A 20,527-nucleotide genomic window follows, 5' to 3' on the forward strand; every position below is an offset into this window, starting at 1 on the left:
ATATATAGTTTAATGTTCTTGTTCCTTTATATTTTAATGTATATGTGCATATACATATGTATGCATTAATATATCCTATTAGTTTCTTTGGGTCTTTTCTTAAAAAAATATTTTATTTTTATGTAATCTCTATGCCCAACGTGGGGTTTGAACTCACAACGCCTAGATCAATGTACATAAATCCATAGCAAAAGATCCCGGAGGATACACATCCCATTGAGGGTGGGAGTGACTTCTTTTTTTTTTTTTTAAAGCTCATTTATTTATTTTGAGGGAGGCAGAGACAACATGTGGGGGAGGGACAGGGAGAGAGGGAAAGAGAGAATCCCAAACAGACTCCATGTTGTCAGTGCATAGCCCAATGCGGGGCTCAAACTCACGAAGCCATGACATCATGACCCGAGCTGAAATCGAGAGTCAGACGCTCAACCGCCTGAGCCACCCAGGTGCCCCAGGAGTGACTTCTGAGAAGATGTGGAGAGCACCCAGCTCGCTGGTGGTGATCAAAGCACCCTTACCAATCCCATTTAGGCAACACTGTAATATTCTCAAGGAGATTGCCTATGTGCTACTGAGAAAATTAAGGTGTTAATTTCAGAGACATAAAGGGAAGGACAGGACATTCTGGCTCTGAGAACAGGAGGAAAACCAGCAGCTAAAGAAACAAAGAAACAAAGGGAGAAGGGCAGGAGGGACCCTTGCAAAGGGTTTTCATGGTGGGGAAAGAAACAAAGAAACAAAGAAACAAAGGGAGAAGGGCAGGTGGGCCCCTTGCAAAGGGTTTTCAGGGTCGGGAGGGTTTTGATGTTTCCACCTGTAGTTCTTTGATCTTCTTTTGTAATTGCAAACTGTGTGCTTGTTCCTCCTCAATTTTGGTTTGTAACTGACTGATGTCAAACTCCTTCCTGCAAATAAATAAATAAATAAATAAATATATATATAATATATATATATTTTAATAACACGGAATACAAGCCTTTTAAAGGGGGTCGACTGGCTTTCAGGCTCAAACACAGAGGTCAAACATGAATGAAATACCTACTTTTTCAATTTCTCCTCTACCTGCTGCTTATCATTTTCTAGATCCATGATGGATTCCTGGGACATTTTCAGGTCTCCTTCCAGCTTCCTCTTCATTCTCTCCAGGTCCGCCCGGAGCTTCTTCTCCTGCTCCAAGGAGCCCTCAAGCTGGGGAGACGTGGGTGCAAAGGTTGAGACCCTGGGGAGAACGTGAGCTCGTCCCTTGAGCCAGTGTGGCCGCCCACGGCTTCTGAGGACCTAGATTGAACACCGTCACTCCTCCCTCGCTCACATGCATGGCGGTGGGGGGGTGATGAGTGCAAATCTGTGAGTGTGCCCGTGTGTGGGTGCACGAGGGCGTGTGAGGAACAGAAAAACTGATGCCATCCAGACAAGTTCAAGCCACAACCGTGAGTGAAACCTGAAAAACCTCAGACCCGGCTCTTGCACCGAGAACAAAAAATGTTAACACGATGGGGAACAATGGTCATTGTCATGGTTACTGAACACTCTCCACCTCCTGAGCTTTTTCCACGGAAACCCTCCGAGGTGGATCTGGGTGTATCCCCATTTCAAGAGGTGGAAACGGAGGCTGAAGAGTTTAAGGGTCTCAGTCGACATTCCAGGCTCCTGTGGAGGGGGCTGAGGTCCAGACTCAGGGATTCTGACTCAGAATCAGAAGCTGGACCCCACCCCACCCCCACCCCCCGCTCTTGCCCGTGCTTCTGCAAGCAATAGCTCTTAGAACGCAGTGGTAAAATCTCCTTACATCATCCGTTTGTTGTTCCAGCTTGACATTTATTTTGATTAGACCGTTGACTTTATCCTCCTCAACCTGGAGATCATCCAGTGTTTGCTGATGGGCCTCCTGCAGAGACTTCTTCTCTTTGGTCAATTTGGAAATGTTTTCCTCTAGTGCTGTCATTTCTTCGGAAAGATTCTTTACCTGGAAGAGTATCAACACAATCGAATCGTGCAAACAATGAAGTCAGGGGCTTCCAGCAGAACCTAGATTGTTCATTTTCTTTACTTTCTCTTTTTCATTCTTTTTTTTTTTTTTTTTTTTTTGCCACTGCCTCTTTACCTCCCTGGCAGGTGCTTAGTGTCTCGTGGGATGTATCATCCTGAAACTGGCAGTCTATGAATTCTTAATCTTCCTGACTGGCCTGCACAGAGAGCCTCAAATCCTCCCGTTAGGATCATTCCTTCAGAGAGGGTTAGGGATCTCACAGGGCAGCATATTGATAGATGCAGATAGGGTGCCTCTGAAGGACAACCGATCAATCTATATTTATCATAATATATCAATGAGAATTTGGGGGTTAGAATAAGGTAGGAAGAATAAGGAAAGAGATGAAGTGCCATGCAAGAGCATCCAGAATGGGAGTCTTGTGCTGTCAAGAAGCAGAAGGCGGGGCACCAAATGTGAAGTTGCAAGGCATTTATTTATTTATTTATTTATTTATTTATTTATTTATCTATTATTTTATTTTTTTAATGTTTGTTTATTTTTGAGGCAGAGACAGAGCATGAATGGGGGAGGGGCAGAGAGAGAAGGAGACACAGAATCCGAAGCGGGCTCCGGGCTCTGAGACATCAGCACAGAGCCCGATGCAGGGCTCAAACCCACGAACTGTGAGATCATGACCTGAGCTGATGTCAGATGCTTAACCGACTGAGCCACCCAGGCACCCCTGAAGTTGCAAGGCATTTAAATTAAACTTTGTTCCACGTACGACACCCTTCCAGATCAGAGGTTGTTAAGCACCTGACTTGTGGGCTGAATCTGGCAGAAGACATGTTTTCTTTAGTCCATGTAACAGTTTACAACTTTTGAGTTAAGTTACCAGGGTGGAAAAAGGAAAAGCAGTTTCACATAAGATCTGGACTCCTGGCTTCTCATGGAAAATCAGAGGCTTTGGCGACAATGGATTCCCATTCCCACCGGAAGGCAGTTGGCTAGAGCCAAGTCATGGCTGCCATTTTGGACAGGGCAAATGCCCTTCTGTTTGCCACAATCTCCACCCCTCCCGATTGTCCCTTTCCCCTACTCCTGGTTGTCTAACCAACACTGACTCTGGGTCGTCTCACACCAGGTCAACCCTATCCCTTGCTCTATCTCATTGGCAACCATTACGATTGAATCAGGTGTTGCATTTTTCACTTGTTTCTGTAAAATGTGTATTCTTGTGCGTACATGTGATTTTTAGTTCACGTGAATGGTATTGTATTGTACCTTTCATTTTCCTATTTTCAGCGTTAGGTCTTTCGTATCCATCTTGGTGCCCTGTGTGTACAAGCCTGGTGTTCCTGCTGGCTTTGTAGAACTCCCTGATGGGCATCTTCTACTCCTCAAATGTCCGCTCCCCAGTGTGGACCCTGATACTGCCTCTGGCTCTCCCCGACCACAAGCGATGCTACTGAATGTGTCCCCTTTTGGGCTGGTGGGAGAATTCCCTGGTCTAGACACTCAAGAGCAGAATCATTGGCTCAAAGGATATGTGGATTCTTAATGTGACCAAGTATTTCCAGATGCTTTCCTGAAAGCTGCATCAGTCTATACTCTGCCAGTAACACACAAGAGTCCCTGTGCCCCATGTCCCTGCGAGCGCTTGGTGTGATCCAGCTTTCTGCCCCTGTCCCCACCTGCCTGCCTCATCGTCTGCCTGGCCCCTGGGGGCACTTGGGTTTGCTCTTCCTGGGACAAATGTAAGTGATGATGAATAAGACGCCATCCTTCTCCAGGATCACTTCCTTTGTGCAGGATGGGTTGGGGCTGGAAGTTTGGGGTGCAGCCATCCAGGCAGGAGGAGGGTTGAGCAGAGTCTCCGGGCTCCAGAACGAGGCAGAGGAGAGGACTGGGTGGGACCTCACTAACTGTCCGTCCGTTCCTACCCCTGACCTCAGGCAATGTCTCCTCCTCACAGAGAGGGAGCTCCAGACACTCTGGGGACCCCTGGGGTTGCCCACCTTGTTCTCAGTGGCATGTTTCTCCTTTTCCACTTTTGTCAGGGTCAGTTCCAGATCGTCGATGTCTCTCTTGAGGGATGAGCATTTATCTTCCAGGTTTCTCTTCTTGGCCACCAGCTCCGAATTCATCTCTTCTTCCTCCTCCAGCCTCTCGCTCAGCTCCTTGACTTTGGCTTCCAGTTGAATCTTGCTTTTGATGAGTCCCTCACACCGCTCCTCGGCATCCATCAGATTTTCTGTTTCCTGAAAGAGCCAGATCATTGTGTTTTGGTCAGACTCTCGGCAAACCTTACAAGGGAAGGGCTCTGCCCTCCAAAAGCCCACTATCTAGACCTAAGCCAAGGAATAGGTCACACACACAAACATGCACCTGCACACACACTCGTGTGCACACACACACACACACACACACACACACTCACATGTCTAAATGCAAACACACATGGACACATTCATGTGCACACACGCACACGTGCACACACACTCATTGGCACAGATGCACACACACCACTTATATACCATTCGTATACACCTTTTTAAAAATCTTTATTTATTTTTGAGAGAGAGAGAGAGAGACAGAGCGTGAGCAGGGGAGGGGCAGAGAGAGAGGGGGAGACACAGAATGTAAAGCAGGCTCCAGGCTCTGAGCTGTCGGCAGAGAGCCTGACGCGGGGCTCAAACTCACGGGCCGTGAGATCATGACCTGAGCCAAAGTCAGATGCTTAAACCAACTGAGCCACTCAGGCACCCTTGTATACACCTTTTTAAAAAAACCACCAGGGACATCCACTTACTAGAAAACACCTAAAATAATTGCAAACAAAGGACTGCATAAAGTTCATAAAGCTTCTGCAAATTTGTCAGATTTGGGCACTGGCCATTTCATGCTTCCATCTACTATGGGGTGAAAAACGACTCATCTACTCGATGTTACCACCAGCTAAGTGGCATTTTTGAAACATTACTACCTTTTCACTTCCAATGGAAAAGTCCTGTCGATGCCTAGTTAGCCCTGCCTCCTGGAGCCACAGGGCAGAAAATTCAAAACAGACAGGAATGAAGTGATAACATACAAATGTATCCCAGAAGGCTCTGTAATGAGTCTCTTGGACAGACCAAGATTAGCTAATTATATTCTTAAACTTAATTGGGCTACTTCTTTTTATATAAGAGTATATATCCTAAGGTTATGGATAAGAATAAGTGTGTGTGTTAACTGAACATGTACTATGTGCTAGGCATTTTGCATGCAGGGACTCATCTGATCCTCCCCATAACCCTACGACATGGGTGCTATTACTGTGCCCATTTTACAGATGAGGAAACCAAGGTACAAAGAGGCTAAGAAACTTGCCCGAGGCAACACAGCCATCAAGTGGAGGGCCAGGGATATAAATCTAGCTCTCTGGTTCCAAAACTAGTCCTCTTGCCTACTCGGCTTGGGAAAGTGCTCCTAATAACCACCTGTACTGACTGGAAAGTGAACAACGGAGGAGAAAATGCTTTGCAAGTGCCAGGCATTTAGGAGTTCATTCAAAAGGGCAATTGATAAGCATCTTAACTTGTGTATTGATACAATTATTGTACCAGGATGTCACATACTAGGTATGGTTTCGTTTCCCCTATTTCCTTGATTTTAAAAATGCTTCGAGGCACCTGGGTGGCTCAGTCCATTAAGCGTTGACTTCGATTCAGGTCATGATCTCACTGTTCGTGAGTTTGAGCCCTGCGTCCTGCTCTGTGCCGACAGCTCGGAGCTGGAGCCCGCTTCGGATTCTGTGTCTCCCTCTCTCCCTCTGCCCCTCCCCCGATCAGGCTCTGCCTCTCTCTTTCTCAAAAATAAACATTAGAAAAAAATTATTTTAAATAATAAAAATGCTTATCAGGGTGGCTAGGTGGTTCAGTCGGTTGAGCGTCCAACTTCGGCTCAGGTCATGATCTCACCGTTCGTGAGATTTAACCCCACGTTGGGCTCTGTGCTGACAGTGCGGAGCCTGCTTGGGATTCTCTCTGCCCTTCTCCCGCTTGTGTGCGCACACACACACACACACACACTCTCTCTCTCAAAATAAATAAACTTAAAAAATGCGTATCTTCAAAGCTTTTTTTTAGTAGAATCCTATTATCAAAACCATATATATAAAATTACTTTCTCCTTTGAATTATTTTAGTGATTTACTTTGATTTTAGTTACATGATTTTCCGGTGCATTCCGGACAGTTTTTAATTATGATGACAGACACATTCCCTTCTGGAAGACAGAGACAAATGAGGGCGAGCAGAAATTCACTTTGTAGACTTGCCCCCAGCAAGCACCTGTGCTTGGGCTAAACCAAGCCCTCATCTCTGCCTCCAACTGGCTGCAATACTCTGTAGTGCCACTAAGTGGCACCACTGCCCCTTGAATCGATGCACCTGCTGCGGCCTCCCTTTTGTTCCTCCTTTTCTAGCCTCCTCAGGAAGGTACTTACAGACTGGACCTGTAGCTGGAGGTCATTTTTTTCCTGCAGCAGGGTCACCATCTTCTCCTCCAGCTCCTTCCGGCGAGCCTCGGATCTGGCCAGCTCTTCCTTGGCCCTCTCGAAGTCCTCCTTCATGGTGGCCATCTCCTTCTCGGCCTCCGCGCTCTTGAGGAGGGGCTTGATCTTGAAGAACAGCTTCATCCAGGGCCAGTGCTTGACGTTCATGAAGGCGCGGATGTTGTACTGGATGCAGAAGATGGACTCCCTATTCGCCCAGTAGGACTGGGGTTACTGAACCACAGCAAGGACTTGTGTCCACCCCCACCTGCCCCGTGGGCCCAGACCCTTCACCCTTCCCCGCTACGTGGGAAGCAGGGACGGCTGAGCCGTGCAGCTCCTGTGAACCCTGCAGTGCTCTCTGAGGGTTCAGAGGAAACAGCACTCGTTGAGGTTGGGAGCTGAGGGAGGACATGGGCCATCTGTGCCTTCCATGGCTCCCCAGCCCGATGACCCAGCCTTGCCTCATTAACTCAGTGCAGGGGAGCCCTCGTTGAGCGCCCCTCCCTCCTCGCTCCCACCATGGTGGCCTCCAAGCCCTCCTTTCTCAGGCCATGCAAAGCTTGCTTCGGAAAGTTCTTTCCTCTTGCTGACTCCTTCAGCCAGCCCCAACTCCCAGCCATGTGGAGGGCTTTCCTCACCACCCCCCCATTGCCCTGAACGTGACTCTGACATTGCACTTGTCACGGGCGTTACAGTCAAACATGCAAGTGTCTGCTTCCGGCCCGTCTCTGAGCTCCTGGAGGGAAGGACTCCTTTCTGCATCCCCAGCACCACGCGGGGTCCCCAGCACAGAATGGCCGCTCAGCAGGTGTCGGTTAAGTGAATGAACGAGGACGTTAGTGCCCCAAGACTAAAACCAGGAAGCAGCAGTCAGCTGCTAGGTAGGGAGGGCGGTGTGAGCCGGGACGAGGGTCCACATCACCTCCTCTCCATCATCTTCTTGAACTCCACCCGCATCAGGTACCCCCGGCAGATGGCCTGCGTGTGTGTCATTAGGGTCACCAGCTTCTCGTCCCTCATCTCCTCCAGGAGTCCAAGAAGTCCGGCTTTGAAAAACACCTGAATCAGGGGAGACATGAGCCTGGCTTTGTTCTCAGCAGGTGTGGAATCTGGGCCCTCCCAGGAGCCTGTTTGTGTCCAAACCAGCCCCCGGCCTTCAGCACCCTGGCTCGGGACTGGCAGCCATCTGGGCTCCACAGTGGACCCTCCTGTGCCCTGTTCCAAAGTACATTCCAGGTCCCACCAATGCACAAGGACCGACTGGGACAGCCTTACATATTGGAGGCGAGGATGAGTCCAGAAGTAACCTCAGAACTCAACTGTGCCCCGATTAGGAGAAATCCACAGACAGTTCTGCCTCCCCATTCTCTTGTCTGTCTGCCCATCTGAGACTATTCCCACCCTGAACCCATGCACCCACGGCCCACACCAATGTTCCAAGGAAGCAGGGAACCCTTGGAGGCCAGCAGGCCCGGCTTGGCCCTTTCCAGGAGGGAGAGTTCTGGAGTCAGGCCGGTATTTGAAGCTGGCCTTTGTGCCTCAGTGTCCCTGGGACCTCGAGCAAATGTTTTGCCCTCTGGGAGCCTTTATATCCCTGGCCCGACCTGCAACCCCACGAGGTCAGAACTATCCTTATCACCTTTGGGATACTGGGAGGACTGAGTGCAAGGTGCATGGGGGGGGGGGCGTGTCACAGGGCTGGATCCACATGTGATCACTAGATGGCAGCCATTTTTATCTGTTGTAATCATTCCCTCCAAACTGTCACTGTTCCTGGAATCCTTGCTGTGTTTTCCTCTCTCCTTGACTCTTTTGTCCCATTTAAGAGTGCCTTTTCTTGGGACACCTGGGTGGCTCAGGTGGTTAAGTGTCCGACCTTGGCTCAGGTCCTGATCTCATGGTTCATGTGTTCGAGTCCCGTGTCAGGCTCTGTGCTGACAGCTTGGAGCCTGGAGCCTGCTTTGGATTCCATGTCTCCCTCTCTCTCTCTCTGCCCCTCCCCTGCTCGCACTCAGTCTCTCTCCCTGTGTCTCAAAAATATATAAACATTTTTTTAAAAAAGTGCTTTTCTCTGCTCTCTCGGGACACTAGAACTTTCTATTGCTTTCCTCCATTGCTGAGGAGGCCCTGGCTTCCAAATTAAGCCGCTGGCCACTTAGAAACCAACACAGAGACAGAACTCTCGACACCTAGACCCAGGCTGCCTCTGCTTGGGCTCCTGTGCAAAGGGGTTTCCAGGCTGACCGGACGGGTGAAGAGCCCTTTCCCCTGACCGGCCGACGAGCAGCCTGGGGCTGTGGGTTACACGGGTTGGGAGTGTCCCCGCTTCACACGCTCTCACCTTGGTGTGGCCAAACCTATACTGCTCACGGTCCACGTCGATGGAGCTCAGCAGCTTCTCAGAAGCGTTTTTGCTGTCAATAAACTGCCCTTCGGGGATGGTGTTGGCACTGAGGATCCGGTAGCTGAGGGGGGAGACAGGCTGATGAGATACCTCCCGGCAGCTGGGTGTGTGTGGGGGTAGTCTTCGGGGAGAAGGGCCTCTGGCCACACACAGCTGGGAAGGTGTTCCCTTCATGCACTTTGCTCTGTGTCCAGGCCCAGGGGCCTGAGAGCCCTGCCAGGGCCCAGGCCAGTCATTCTGTGACGACCTGGGTCAGGAAGGCCATGCCCTCCCCCGAGGAAAGACAGACTCCAGAGAGCCGCCGCGGTTTAGGCGACAAGAATCTGCCAGCAGTTGGCCAAGCACACAGGAAGCACACACAGAGACCTCTCACCGGCACTCAAGTCTGGCACTGGAAGCTGGGTCAGGCCTACTCCCTACTTGTGCCCTCTCATCAGCATGGCGATGATAGGCCAGATGGCAGTTTCAGTTGAGGGACAACATTTCCTGAATGGATTCAATCCCCGAGAAAGACCCCGGGCTGTTTGCTTTCAAAGGAAATGGTTCTCATTTGACATAAAAGGACCTTGACATCAACTACGACTTGCAGACCTCTGGGCCTCTTACCTCTGGAGCGTCCCCTCCCTTCCTCTGTTCCAGACAAGGCCTGGACTTGACTTGTGGGCCCAGATGGCAGCTGGGAGGAGAGTGCTGGTCGGGAGCAGTGGGGCTCAAATGGGGATGATTTATTCCCCCCCTACGCCCCCACCTGTGCCCAGGGGACATGTGGGAATGTCTGGAGACGTTTTTGATCGTCCCAGTTTGGGTGGGGTGTGCTTTGCTACCAACATTGTAGGTAGAGACCAGGGATGCCGCTAAAATCCTACAACACACAGAGCAGCCCCAACAGTGGAGGATTATCTAGCCCTGGATGCCAACAGGGCAGAAGTTGAGAAGCCCTGGTCTGGAGGGTCGGGGCTTGGACCTTGCGACCACTTGGGGCTGGCCCTGCACTTGCTGTGAGCTTAGATCATCCTCCAGCTCACGGAGACCCTGGGAGGCTGTGAGCTCACCCAACACCCAGCCGGAGGGGCCCCTTCGGGAAATGCACACGGTGCCCTCAAAAGGAGACAGAGGCAAAGTCACGTGACCTACCGCTGTTTAAAGTCAGCATAGAGGATCCGGCTGGGGAATCCTTTCCTGCAAATCCGGATGCCCTCGAGGACCCCGTTACAGCGCAGTTGATGCATGACCAAGTAGTGGTCCATGACTCCTGGGGAGAGAAAGCCCCAGGGTGGTGGGGGGGGGGGGGGATGTCAGCAGCTTTCCCATCGTCTTTGACGGTCTGGCTGCCGTGAGACATGCCAGCACACCCAGACTTGAGTGGAAAGAGTCAGTGCCAGCTCTAAGATGGAGGGGTTGGGAATGGCTGGAGCCTACCTACAGCGTCACAGAAGAAATAGTCCCAACCTCCTAGGGACACTCGAGCGCTCCATTACTATGGGATAAAAGACCAAATACTGATCTTCAGCCTTGAGTCTGTAGCTAGGCTCCAAGGGAGAGCAGAATGGGTGTGGGTTCCCCTTGGACTTCCCATTGGAGAACTCGAGATGCCCTTCTCTACTCAAGGACAGGGATGTAGGCTCTGAAGGCTGTGCCTTTAGAGGGACAGAGAAAGAGAGGGCAGCATGAGCTCTGGGAAAGAAGGGGGACCACCAAAGCTGGGTGGGAGGAGAGGAGCCATAGGAACAAGCCCCCCAGTGGGGGTGCTCTTGGGTCAGACACCAAACGGGGACTGGGAAAATTCTATACTGGGGCTGGGTGAGGGATTAGGAGCAGTATCATGGCTGTGTAATGGCTTTTCCTTGTGGGTTCCCTAAGTTGCAGGTTTGGGGGAGGGCTAAAGCTGTCTTTAATGAAACTTCTGGAAACTTCTAGAAGGCCCACACGTTTTCCTGGTTGCTGGGTGGAGAGAGGACTATTCATTTATGCAGTTTTCAAGGTTTTGCTAGAGCTGTGCTGGCTGGTACAATAGTTTCTGGCCGCACGTGGTTGTTTAAATTCAATAAAACAGCAAGTTCATTTTCTCGGTTGTGCTAGCCTCACGTCTCGTACCCAGTGGCCGCCATACTGGACAGCAAGACGTAAACATTTCCGTCATTCCCGAAGGTTCTACTGGACAGTGATTCTCTCGAGGAAGGAGTGGTTAAGACCAAGGAGAACTGTATCAGACACTCAGAGGACTTCTCGGGTGAACGAAGCTTAGGGCTCACTTCGTCCAGCTCCCAGTATTTGCCGGATGAGGATTCTGAGGGGCTCAGATGCTGGCTGTGCCGTTTGCTAGCTGTGTGAACTTGGACTTTCTGTGCCCCCCCCCACTTCCTGGAGACGTGAGGGTCCTGCTGGGTAGTCGCAGAGCTGAGACTGGACCCCTCCTCCTCAGGGGCCCCTGCTTTTGCTGCAGGCTCAGAAGAGGGTTGACGTCTCACAGGGCTCTCCCGTGTCCCTCCCAACCCAGGCGGAGACGGTCTCTGGAAAGCCCATAAAAAGAATCCTCTTTGCCCTCTGACCCACGTGCAAGACTTCTAAAAAGTCCCCCGAGCTATTGCTTTATCTTTCTCGGGTTACCATTGCTAAAGAATTTGCTCTTTACCCCTCATCCATCACCTCCGTCACTCCTTCCCTGCCATCTCAGCTTTGTGGGCAATTGTGTGAATCGTGTTTCTTACACCCTGTGTCTTACAAGGCTTTGGCATCTTGGGGCCTTGCAGACCCCGAGGGGCTGCCCTTCCCAGAGCTGGCCAGTTCCAAGGATGACTAACTGCCCCCCTCCCCATGAGCACCCCCCTCACAGAAAAAATGAAGAGGCACCACTAGGCACCTTCCAAAGCGTCACCAAGGCTCCTGTATGTCTAGGGTCTATTCATTATGTAGTATATATATTACATATATGCATACATACAATACATATATTATACGTATGTACATACATATAATATGTATTCCATTACATGTCTTAGTCTATTAGTCTAATAGTCTATTAACCTATCAGTATGTATGTCTATGGTATTGTCTTAGTCTTTTCTCAGAAATGGGAAAGAAAACAGAGAGGTGCCAGAGTGAAGGAGAAGCCAAATGGAGAGGAAGAGATGGAGATTTCCCCACAATTTACCTTCCAAGAGAAAAAGTAAACCAGTGGACCGCCAGACACCCTGGGGGCCCCTAGAGGCACAGGCTGCAGCCAGCAGGATGTAACCCTCTGTCACTTGATATTTGCAGGCATGCGCCCTATGGGTAAGTCATGCCATACGTGTTTGATTTGTGCAAACGTGCCCATAAAACACCAATAACGGAACTCAATTTTCTTTATGATACAACATCCACACATAAGCCAATAATTTTGTTCGATGCTTAACCAGGGGGACAGCTCCGTTCCAACACTGGGGGAGAAACGGGCTGTGTGCTGGGCACACTGGGAGGGGTAGCGTGCCCAGACAACACGGATCCCAAACATCGCGGCAGCTGATTTTTGCCTTTGACTTAGACTTTCACGGAAGATGAATTCTACCACACATAGTAGACTTGCTTCTTCGGAGAATTAAAATGTCTGGCTTGGGGCGCCTGGGTGGCTCAGGCGGCTAAGCGTCTGACTTTTGGTTTTGGCTCAGGTCATGGTCTCACGGTTTGTGGGACGGAGCCCCACGTCGGGTTCCACGCTGACAGTGCGGAGCCTGCTTGGGATTCTCTCTCTCCCTCTCTCTCTGCCCCTCCCTACCCATGCTCTCTCAAAATAAATAAGTAAGCACTGAAAATATAAAAGTGAAAAAATAAAATGTCTGGCTTTCAGTAGTAACAATAATAATAAATATGATAATATAATTGTAATGTAATCATTAATATAATAATCAATATAATAATTAATAGCATAGTAAAATTATTTCCCCACAATGTTATTATTGCTCTCATGATTATTATCATACATAATGTTATCATCATAATTCTTCTCATAATACGAATAACAACTGTTGCTATTATAATTGAGAGCTGACATCTGAGTGTTCGCGATGTGCTTGGCCTCAGTTAAAATGCTTGACATCGAATCCTCACTGCAATCCTCTAAGGCAGTTTATTATTTTTCTTAATAAAATTTTTTACGTTTATTTATTTTTGAGAAAGAGAGACAGAGTGTGAGTGGGGGAGGGGCAGGGAGCGAGGGAGACCCAGAATCTGAAGCAGGATCCAAGCTCTGAGCCATCAGCACAGAGCCCGACGCAGGGCTGGAACCCACGAAATCGTGAGATCATGACCTGAGCCGAAGTCAGATGCTTAACTGACTGAGCCACCCAGGTGCCCCAGGTTATTTTTTTTTAACTGTATTTATTTATTTTGAGAGAGATCACGTGAGTAAGGGAGGGGTAGAGAGAGAGAGAGGGAGAGAGAGAGAATCCTACTTTCAGTGCACAGCCCGATGTGGGGCTCAATCCCACAAACCGTGAGATCATCACCTGAGCGGAAACCAAGAGTTGGACACTTAACCAACTGAGCCACCCAGGCGCCCCTAAGGCAGGTTAAACGAATTACTATTTACAAAGTTTACAAGCACTCATTAAATAAATGAATAGCTAACTAAGTGAACGCATGCATACAATGCCACTTTAATGCTCGTTTTATAGCCCAGAAAGCAGAAGTCCTCAGCTAAGGTTCCCATGGGCGGTGACAGGTGAAACGGGGGTTTTCTCCTCCAGCCTTCGGATACCTCCGGCCACTTGTCACGTTGCCAAGGCAGGACACTCACTCATGTTTGGGACAGATAACTCGGCTGCCTCAGAGCCACAGCTCTGTGTGACCGTGTGTTCTCTCTGTGACAAATGACCCTAAGCCACACCTATACTCTTAAGAATATTTGTGGATCTGGGATTGAGTGATGGTTAAAGGTCTGTTGTACTGCACAGGTTTCTAGATCTACAGTTCTCAGTGTTCCCATCTGTAAAATGCAGACGGTTGTTAGCAATAGAAAGAGTAGCTGCATACCATACAGACTCAGAAAACAGGTGTTATTGCTGCTGTTTTAATTGTAAAATACCCCAGACGTGGTGACTGTCTTTGGGAGAAAGGGAGCCACAGGGCCCTGGGAGAACCTTAATGAAAGTCACAGATCCAATGTGCCTTCATACGTAAGTACAGACACTACTTTGGATCTGACCTCGGAGGAGGGATTGCCAGATACAATACAGGACGCCAAGTTGAATTTGAATTTCAGATACAGCGAACCAGTTTTTAGTACGCGTATATCCCAAATATTGCGTGGGTCATCCTTACACAAAGAAGTTCTTCATTGTTTATGTGAAATTCGGACTTGACAGGGCAGCTGGTATTTTTATTTGCGAAATCTGGCAATCTTGCTTCATAGATGATGTTGAGGAGTAATTAAGGCTATATAACGCTTTCTTTGGGGAAACACACACACACATGCATGCACGCATACATGCAGAGTCCTGTTCTGATGGATTCTTACTCACCAGGAGTCTTGGTCTCGTTGGGAATCAGGCATCGCACAAAGTGAGGGTGGGTGCTCCTTAAATTTGTCATTAGTTTGTTTAAATTTTCCTGGGACACAAATCAGAACAAGCACGTTTAACTTGGTAAATGCCATTTCGCCGGGCAGAAAAACAACAGAATGTGGAACTTGCCAGAATACAAACCCTGAACACTGCAGACACAGTCTGGAAGGAGGACCCCTTCTTCTTCCCGCCCTTCTTGCTTCCCCCGGAATCACCTGGATGGACACAGAAGGTGTGTCAGATGTGTCCCTGAGGACACAGTGGTGGCCTCTCCTCATGCCCCCAGTTATATTGACATACAATTGACATAACATTGTGTGACTTTCAGATGTAGGACATAATGACTTGATACATGTATATATATATATTTTTTTTTTAATTTTTTTAATCTTTATTTTTGAGAGAGAGAGAGAGACAGAGACAGAGACAGAGAGAGAACAAGCAGGGGAGAGGAAGAGAGACAGGGAGACACAGAATCTGAAGCAGGCTCCAGGCTCTGAGCTGTCAGCACAGAGCCCGACGTGGGGCTCGAACTCACGAGCCGAGAGTTCACGACCTGAGCCGAAGTCAGACGCTCAATTAACTGAGCCACCCAGGTGCCCCTCTTAGCAACTTTTAAATATGTAATACAGGGATGCCTGGGTGGCTCAGTTAGTTGAGCATCCGACTTCGGCTCAGGTCGTGAACTTGCGGTTTGTGAGTTCGAGCCCCACGTCGGGCTCTGTGCTGACAGCTAGGAGCCTGCTTGGGATTCTTTCTCTCCCCCTCTCTCTGCCCCTCCCTTGCCTGTACTCTTTCTCTTGCTCTCTCTCTCTCCCTCTCTCTGTCCATCTCTCAAAATAAATAAATAAACATTGAAAAAAAGATCTACCCGTGTAATCACAAATCCAAGGTTTTGTCTTTTTTTATGGCTGAATAGTACACCAGATTTTCTTTATCCATTCGTCCACTGATGGCCACTTAGGTGATTTCCATGCCTTGGCTCTTGTAAATAATGTCGCAGTGAACACGGGGTGCAGATATGTCTTTAGGACAGTGATTCTGTTTCCTTCAGATACAGACCCAGAAGTGGGATTTCTGGATCATATGGTAATTTCATTTTTAACTTTTTGAGGACCCTCCGTCCTGTTTTCCATAGTGGCTGCACCAATTTACATTCCCACCACCAGTGCACAAGGGTTCCTTTTTCTTAGTGGTGGCCACACCCTTCAAACCCTGGAATGGAACTTCGGGTTTTCTTTTGATGTAACAGAGCTGCAGGGTGTTTATTTCTTGTTTGTTTTTAAGATGTGTCTCAGGGCGCCTGGGTGGCTCAGTCAGTTAAGCGTCCGACTTCGGCTCAGGTCACGATCTCTCGGTCCGTGAGTTCGAGCCCCGCGTCGGGCTCTGGGCTGATGGCTCAGAGCCCGGAGCCTGCTTCCGATTCTGTATCTCCCTCTCTCTCTGCCTCTCCCCCGTTCATGCTCTGTCTCTCTCTCTGTCTCAAAAATAAATAAACGTTAAAAAAAAAATGTGTCTCAAACTAGTCGTATTAGGGAAAACTCATCTTTATCACTAAAAGATGGGGTGGGGTGGGATGTGGGTGGCATTTGACCAGGAGTATAGCTTAGACTCTCAGTATCAAAGCCGAGTCTTCTCCTGTAGGAACCAGACAAGTCAACTCAACAGCTGGTAAGATTGAGATATTCCTCTGGATGGACTATAGTTTCTTTCACGAGTCTACCTCCTTCTTGCGTCCCTGTTTATCTTGCGATGAGGAAGTAACTGAAACCAGTACAACTGATGCATCTCAAGAATTTTCTACAAGTCAGTTTCTCTTCTTGTCTCAAAGGAACAACCTAGCTTTTTGGCTTCTCTAGGAGTCGGTGATATTGGGTCTACTTTTTGTGAATGGCTCCATTTCAGATTTTGCCTCCCACATGCGATCAAGATTTAGTCTAGGGGAAATAAATGTCATGCCTCATTCTCCACCCATCTTCCTTGCCTTCAAGGGCTAGCATGAAATGTGGGTAGCAGGACGGGGTGGGCCAGAAAGCCACTTCCCAAGACCCAGACCTACATAGGGCCTTCTCCGTAGAGTCTTGGTGATATCACTGAGTGCGGTTGGGCAACACAGTCATAGAGATGCCCTCACTGGATTTGAAGAAAACGATATTCATCCTTTGAGTTTAAACTTGTGCTCAGTTTTTACATTCTACTATCCCAGAGTACACAGGATGTTAATATTTAAAAGTGATCTAATTATAGCATGAACGAACATATTGCCTATATTTTCACGTTACGAACATTAATTTTTAACAATTTATGCATTTAAGATAGTCCATAATTTTAAAACCCTATTTTGGCAATTATTTTAAAAATAGAAGATGGGTAACTTAAGGAGTGATACTGGCTTGTGCAGCCATATTGGAAAACAGTCTGGAGGTTCCTCGAGAAGTTAAATCTAGAGTTATCATAGGACTCAGCAATTCCACTTCTAGGTATATACCCAAGAGAACTGACAACGTATACCCACACAGAAACTTGTATACAAATGTTCATAACAGAAGGGTTCACAGTAGCTAAACGTGGAGACAACCTAACGTCCATCAACTAATGAGTGGATAGAGGAAACGTGTACTCTCTATACACTGGAATGATACTCATCTTAAAAAGAAGTGAGCTGGGGGTGCCTGGGTGGCTCGGTCCATTAAGTATCCAACTCTTGACTTTGGCTCAGGTTATGATCTCACAGTTTGTGGGTTCAAGCCCTGCATCAGGCTCTGTGCTGACAGTGCAGAGCCTGCTTGGGATTCTCTCTCCCTCTCTCTCCGCCCCTCCCTTGCTCTCTCTCTCTCTCTCTCTCTCGCTCTCTCTCAAAAGAAATAAACTTAAAAAAATAAATAGAAGTGATGTACTGATACATGCCATAACACAGACAAACCCTGAAACCATTCTACATGAAAGAAGCCAGTCACCAAAGACCATATAGGGTATGATTCCATTTACATGAAATGACCAGAGTAGGCTGATCCATAGAGACAGAAAGTAGATGTGTAGTTGCCAGGACCTGGTGAAGTGGTAACAGGGGTGATGAAAATGTTCTCGAATTAGATGTATGGATGGTTGCACACCCCTTAAATATACTAAAACCACTGAATTTTCCAAAGAGTAGATTGTATAGTGCATGAATTATATCTCAATATTTTAAAACGTTTTTATTTAAGTAATCTCTACACCCGACGTGGGGCTTGAACTCACGACCCCAAGACCAAGAGTCGCACACTCCTCCAACTGAACCAGCCAGCCACCCCATCTCAATTTTGAGAGGTTATTAAAAGATGTGGTATTGGCGGGCTCCTGGGTGGCTCAGTTGGTTAAACACCTGACTTCAGCTCAAGTCACGATCTCGTGGTTTGTGGGTTCGAGCCCCACGTTGGGCTCTGTGCTGACAGCTCAGAGCCTGAAGCCTGTTTCAGATTCTGTGTCTCCCTGTCTCTCTGCCCTTGCCCTCTCTCTCTCTCTCTCTCTCAAAAATAAATAAACATTATAAACAATTTTTAAAAATGTGGTATTGGCTATTTTGTTCCCTGAGAGGCCCTGTTACCTCCATAGGACTCAATCTCTTAAGGAAGAGGAAGAAAATGAGAGACCAAAGACAAAATACATCCAGCTCAGTCTGAAGCTCACAGTTGTCTACCTGATTTTCAAGGACACCTTTGGGTTATGAGTAATTACACGGAGCTTTTCACACGGGGCTGGGGAGAATTTCACCTGCTTCTGCGCCAGCATAGTTGGAGAAAAGGAAAGACAGCAGCTTCAGCGAAGACTTCTGGTACAGCCCAACCACGGTCTCGTTCAGCGGGTCCTTGTTCTTGTCCAGCCAGCCGGCAATGTTGTAGTCCACGGTGCCGGCGTAGTGGACCAGCGAGAAGTGGGCCTCGGCCTTGCCTTTGGCAGGCTTGGGCTTCTGGAAGTTGTTGGACTTGCCCAGGTGCTGGTCGTACAGCTTGTTCTTGAAGGAGGTGTCCGTGGCCTTGGGGAACATGCACTCCTCCTCCAGGATGGAGAAGATGCCCATAGGCTGAAAGGAGAACAGACCATGTCTCAGCGTTTAATAGTACGTTTCCATGACTCCGTTGACTGCAGGAGCCAAACACAACTTCTTCGGTGCTACTGCTTTCTGGCTAAGAGCCTTGCAAGGTAAGTGCTGTGACAGCAAGGTGTGATGACAGAACAGAACTGGCCGTGTAGTATGTGCTTAATGAACGCTTGTTGAACAAGAGAGCATGGAAAGAGATTGTATGTGTTTATTATAAACGTAGCTCACTTTTAGCGATCGGCTTACCCCCCAAAAAGTAAAGTTACATACCTAGACATAAAATACTATGAGATATATATATATATATGTTTTGAAATTTATTGTCAAATTGGTTTCCATACAACACCCAGTGCTCATCCCAAAAGGTGCCCTCCTCAATACCCATCACCCACCCTCCCCTCCCTCCCATCCCCCATCAGCCCTCAGTTTGTTCTCAGTTTTTAAGAGTCTCTTATGCTTTGGCTCTCTCCCACTCTAACCTCTTTTTTTTTCCTTCCCCTCCCCCATGGGTTTCTGTTCAGTCTGGACATCTCAGGAGCCACTTCAGAAAGATAAACTCATTCCAATGTGACAGTGCTCAGAATGCTATGGGGATTCCTTTTTTTAAATTTATTTTTTATTTAGGAATTTGTTTTTAGCATTTATTTATTTCTGAGAGACAGAGAGAGACAGAACACAAGCGGAAGAGGGGCAGAGAGAGAGGGAGACACAGAATTGGAAGCAGGCTCCAGGCTCTGAGCTGTCAGCACACAACCCCATGCAGGGCTTGAACCCATGAAACATGAGATCATGACCTGAGCTGAAGTCAGATGCTTAACCAACTGAGCCACCCAGGCGCCGCCCCCCCCCCTTTTTTTTTTTAAAGTTTATTTACCTATTTTGAGAGAGACAGAGACAATGCGAGTTGGGGAGGGGCAGAGAGAGAGGGAGACAGAGAATCCCAAGCAGGCTCTGCACTGTCCGCGCAGAGCCTGATTCGGGGCTCAAACTCATGAACCTGAGCCAAAATCAAGAGTCAGAAGCTCAACCAACTGAGTCACCCAAGAGTACCCCCCTGCCCTTTTTTTAAGTTAATGTCCTCTGCTATTTTTATAATAACGTGGTTCCAAGAACTCCTCACATTCTTGGGGAGAACAGAGCCCTTGGATCTTAACCACCCAGGTACCCCTTAAGGTGTCTGAATTACGGGTGCTTTCCAAACACTTACTCTTCAGCTTCAAGGGGATTCAGCTCTCTTAAGGCTGGGAGAGTAGGGTTAGGGTCGCCACTCGATTAGCAGGGAAGGGTGAGAGCAAAGATGTGGTGGTCCCAAGTCCCTGGGGAGCACCTCTGTTTCTCTACCTTCTCGATGAGCTCGATGCAGGCAGCCAGGTCCATCCCAAAGTCGATGAACTCCCACTCGATGCCCTCCTTCTTGTACTCCTCCTGCTCCAGCACGAACATGTGGTGGTTGAAGAACTGTTGCAGCTTCTCGTTGGTGAAGTTGATGCACAGCTGCTCCAGGCTGTTGAACTAGGGCGTTGCAAACACCAAAGAGCTCAAGTGAGTTTGGGAAACCCAGGGGGAATTCGGCAGAGCAGACACGAAGCGGAGGGGCCTTCACAGGGCCGCTTGCTCCAACAACTCACATCAAAGATCTCAAAGCCGGCGATGTCCAGGACCCCGATGAAGTACTGTCTGGGCTGCTTGGTGTCCAGCTGCTGGTTGATGCGGGTGACCATCCACAGGAACATCTTCTCGTAGACGGCCTTGGCCAGGGCGCCCACCGCGTTGGTCACCTTGAAGAAAGATCACTCGCTCATCCCTCAAATTAATGTTTATGTGGTGGTATTAAGTTGAAGCATGAACCGGATGACATCTTCAGGGTCAAAGCTGTTGGAGATGGGTCCAACCTAATATTAAATATTTCTTTTTTTTTTAGGTTTGTTTATTTATTTATTTTTGAGAGAGAGAGAGAGAGAGAGCACAAGAGGGGGTGGGGTAGAGAGAA

General features: G+C 48.4%; 1 protein-coding gene across 1 annotated transcript in view; it reads right to left on the reverse strand.

Annotated features, from left to right (window-relative positions):
* Positions 1-20,527, reverse strand: part of LOC132687117 (myosin-13) — a 64,302-nt gene that overhangs the window by 16,317 nt on the left and 27,458 nt on the right. Inside the window, exons 14-26 of the mRNA XM_078437746.2 lie at positions 20,166-20,315; positions 19,879-20,049; positions 18,210-18,519; positions 14,598-14,671; positions 14,415-14,502; positions 10,051-10,168; positions 8,854-8,977; positions 7,435-7,571; positions 6,462-6,717; positions 3,991-4,233; positions 1,790-1,966; positions 1,043-1,188; positions 815-905 (exon numbers count right to left, since the gene is read on the reverse strand). Coding sequence (XP_078293872.2) covers positions 815-905; positions 1,043-1,188; positions 1,790-1,966; positions 3,991-4,233; positions 6,462-6,717; positions 7,435-7,571; positions 8,854-8,977; positions 10,051-10,168; positions 14,415-14,502; positions 14,598-14,671; positions 18,210-18,519; positions 19,879-20,049; positions 20,166-20,315 — 2,085 coding nt within the window. The remainder of the gene's footprint in view (positions 1-814; positions 906-1,042; positions 1,189-1,789; positions 1,967-3,990; positions 4,234-6,461; positions 6,718-7,434; positions 7,572-8,853; positions 8,978-10,050; positions 10,169-14,414; positions 14,503-14,597; positions 14,672-18,209; positions 18,520-19,878; positions 20,050-20,165; positions 20,316-20,527) is intronic.

This window comes from Panthera onca, chromosome E1 (assembly GCF_046562875.1).
Source record: "Panthera onca isolate mPanOnc1 chromosome E1, mPanOnc1 haplotype 2, whole genome shotgun sequence".
Lineage (NCBI taxonomy): Eukaryota > Metazoa > Chordata > Mammalia > Carnivora > Felidae > Panthera > Panthera onca.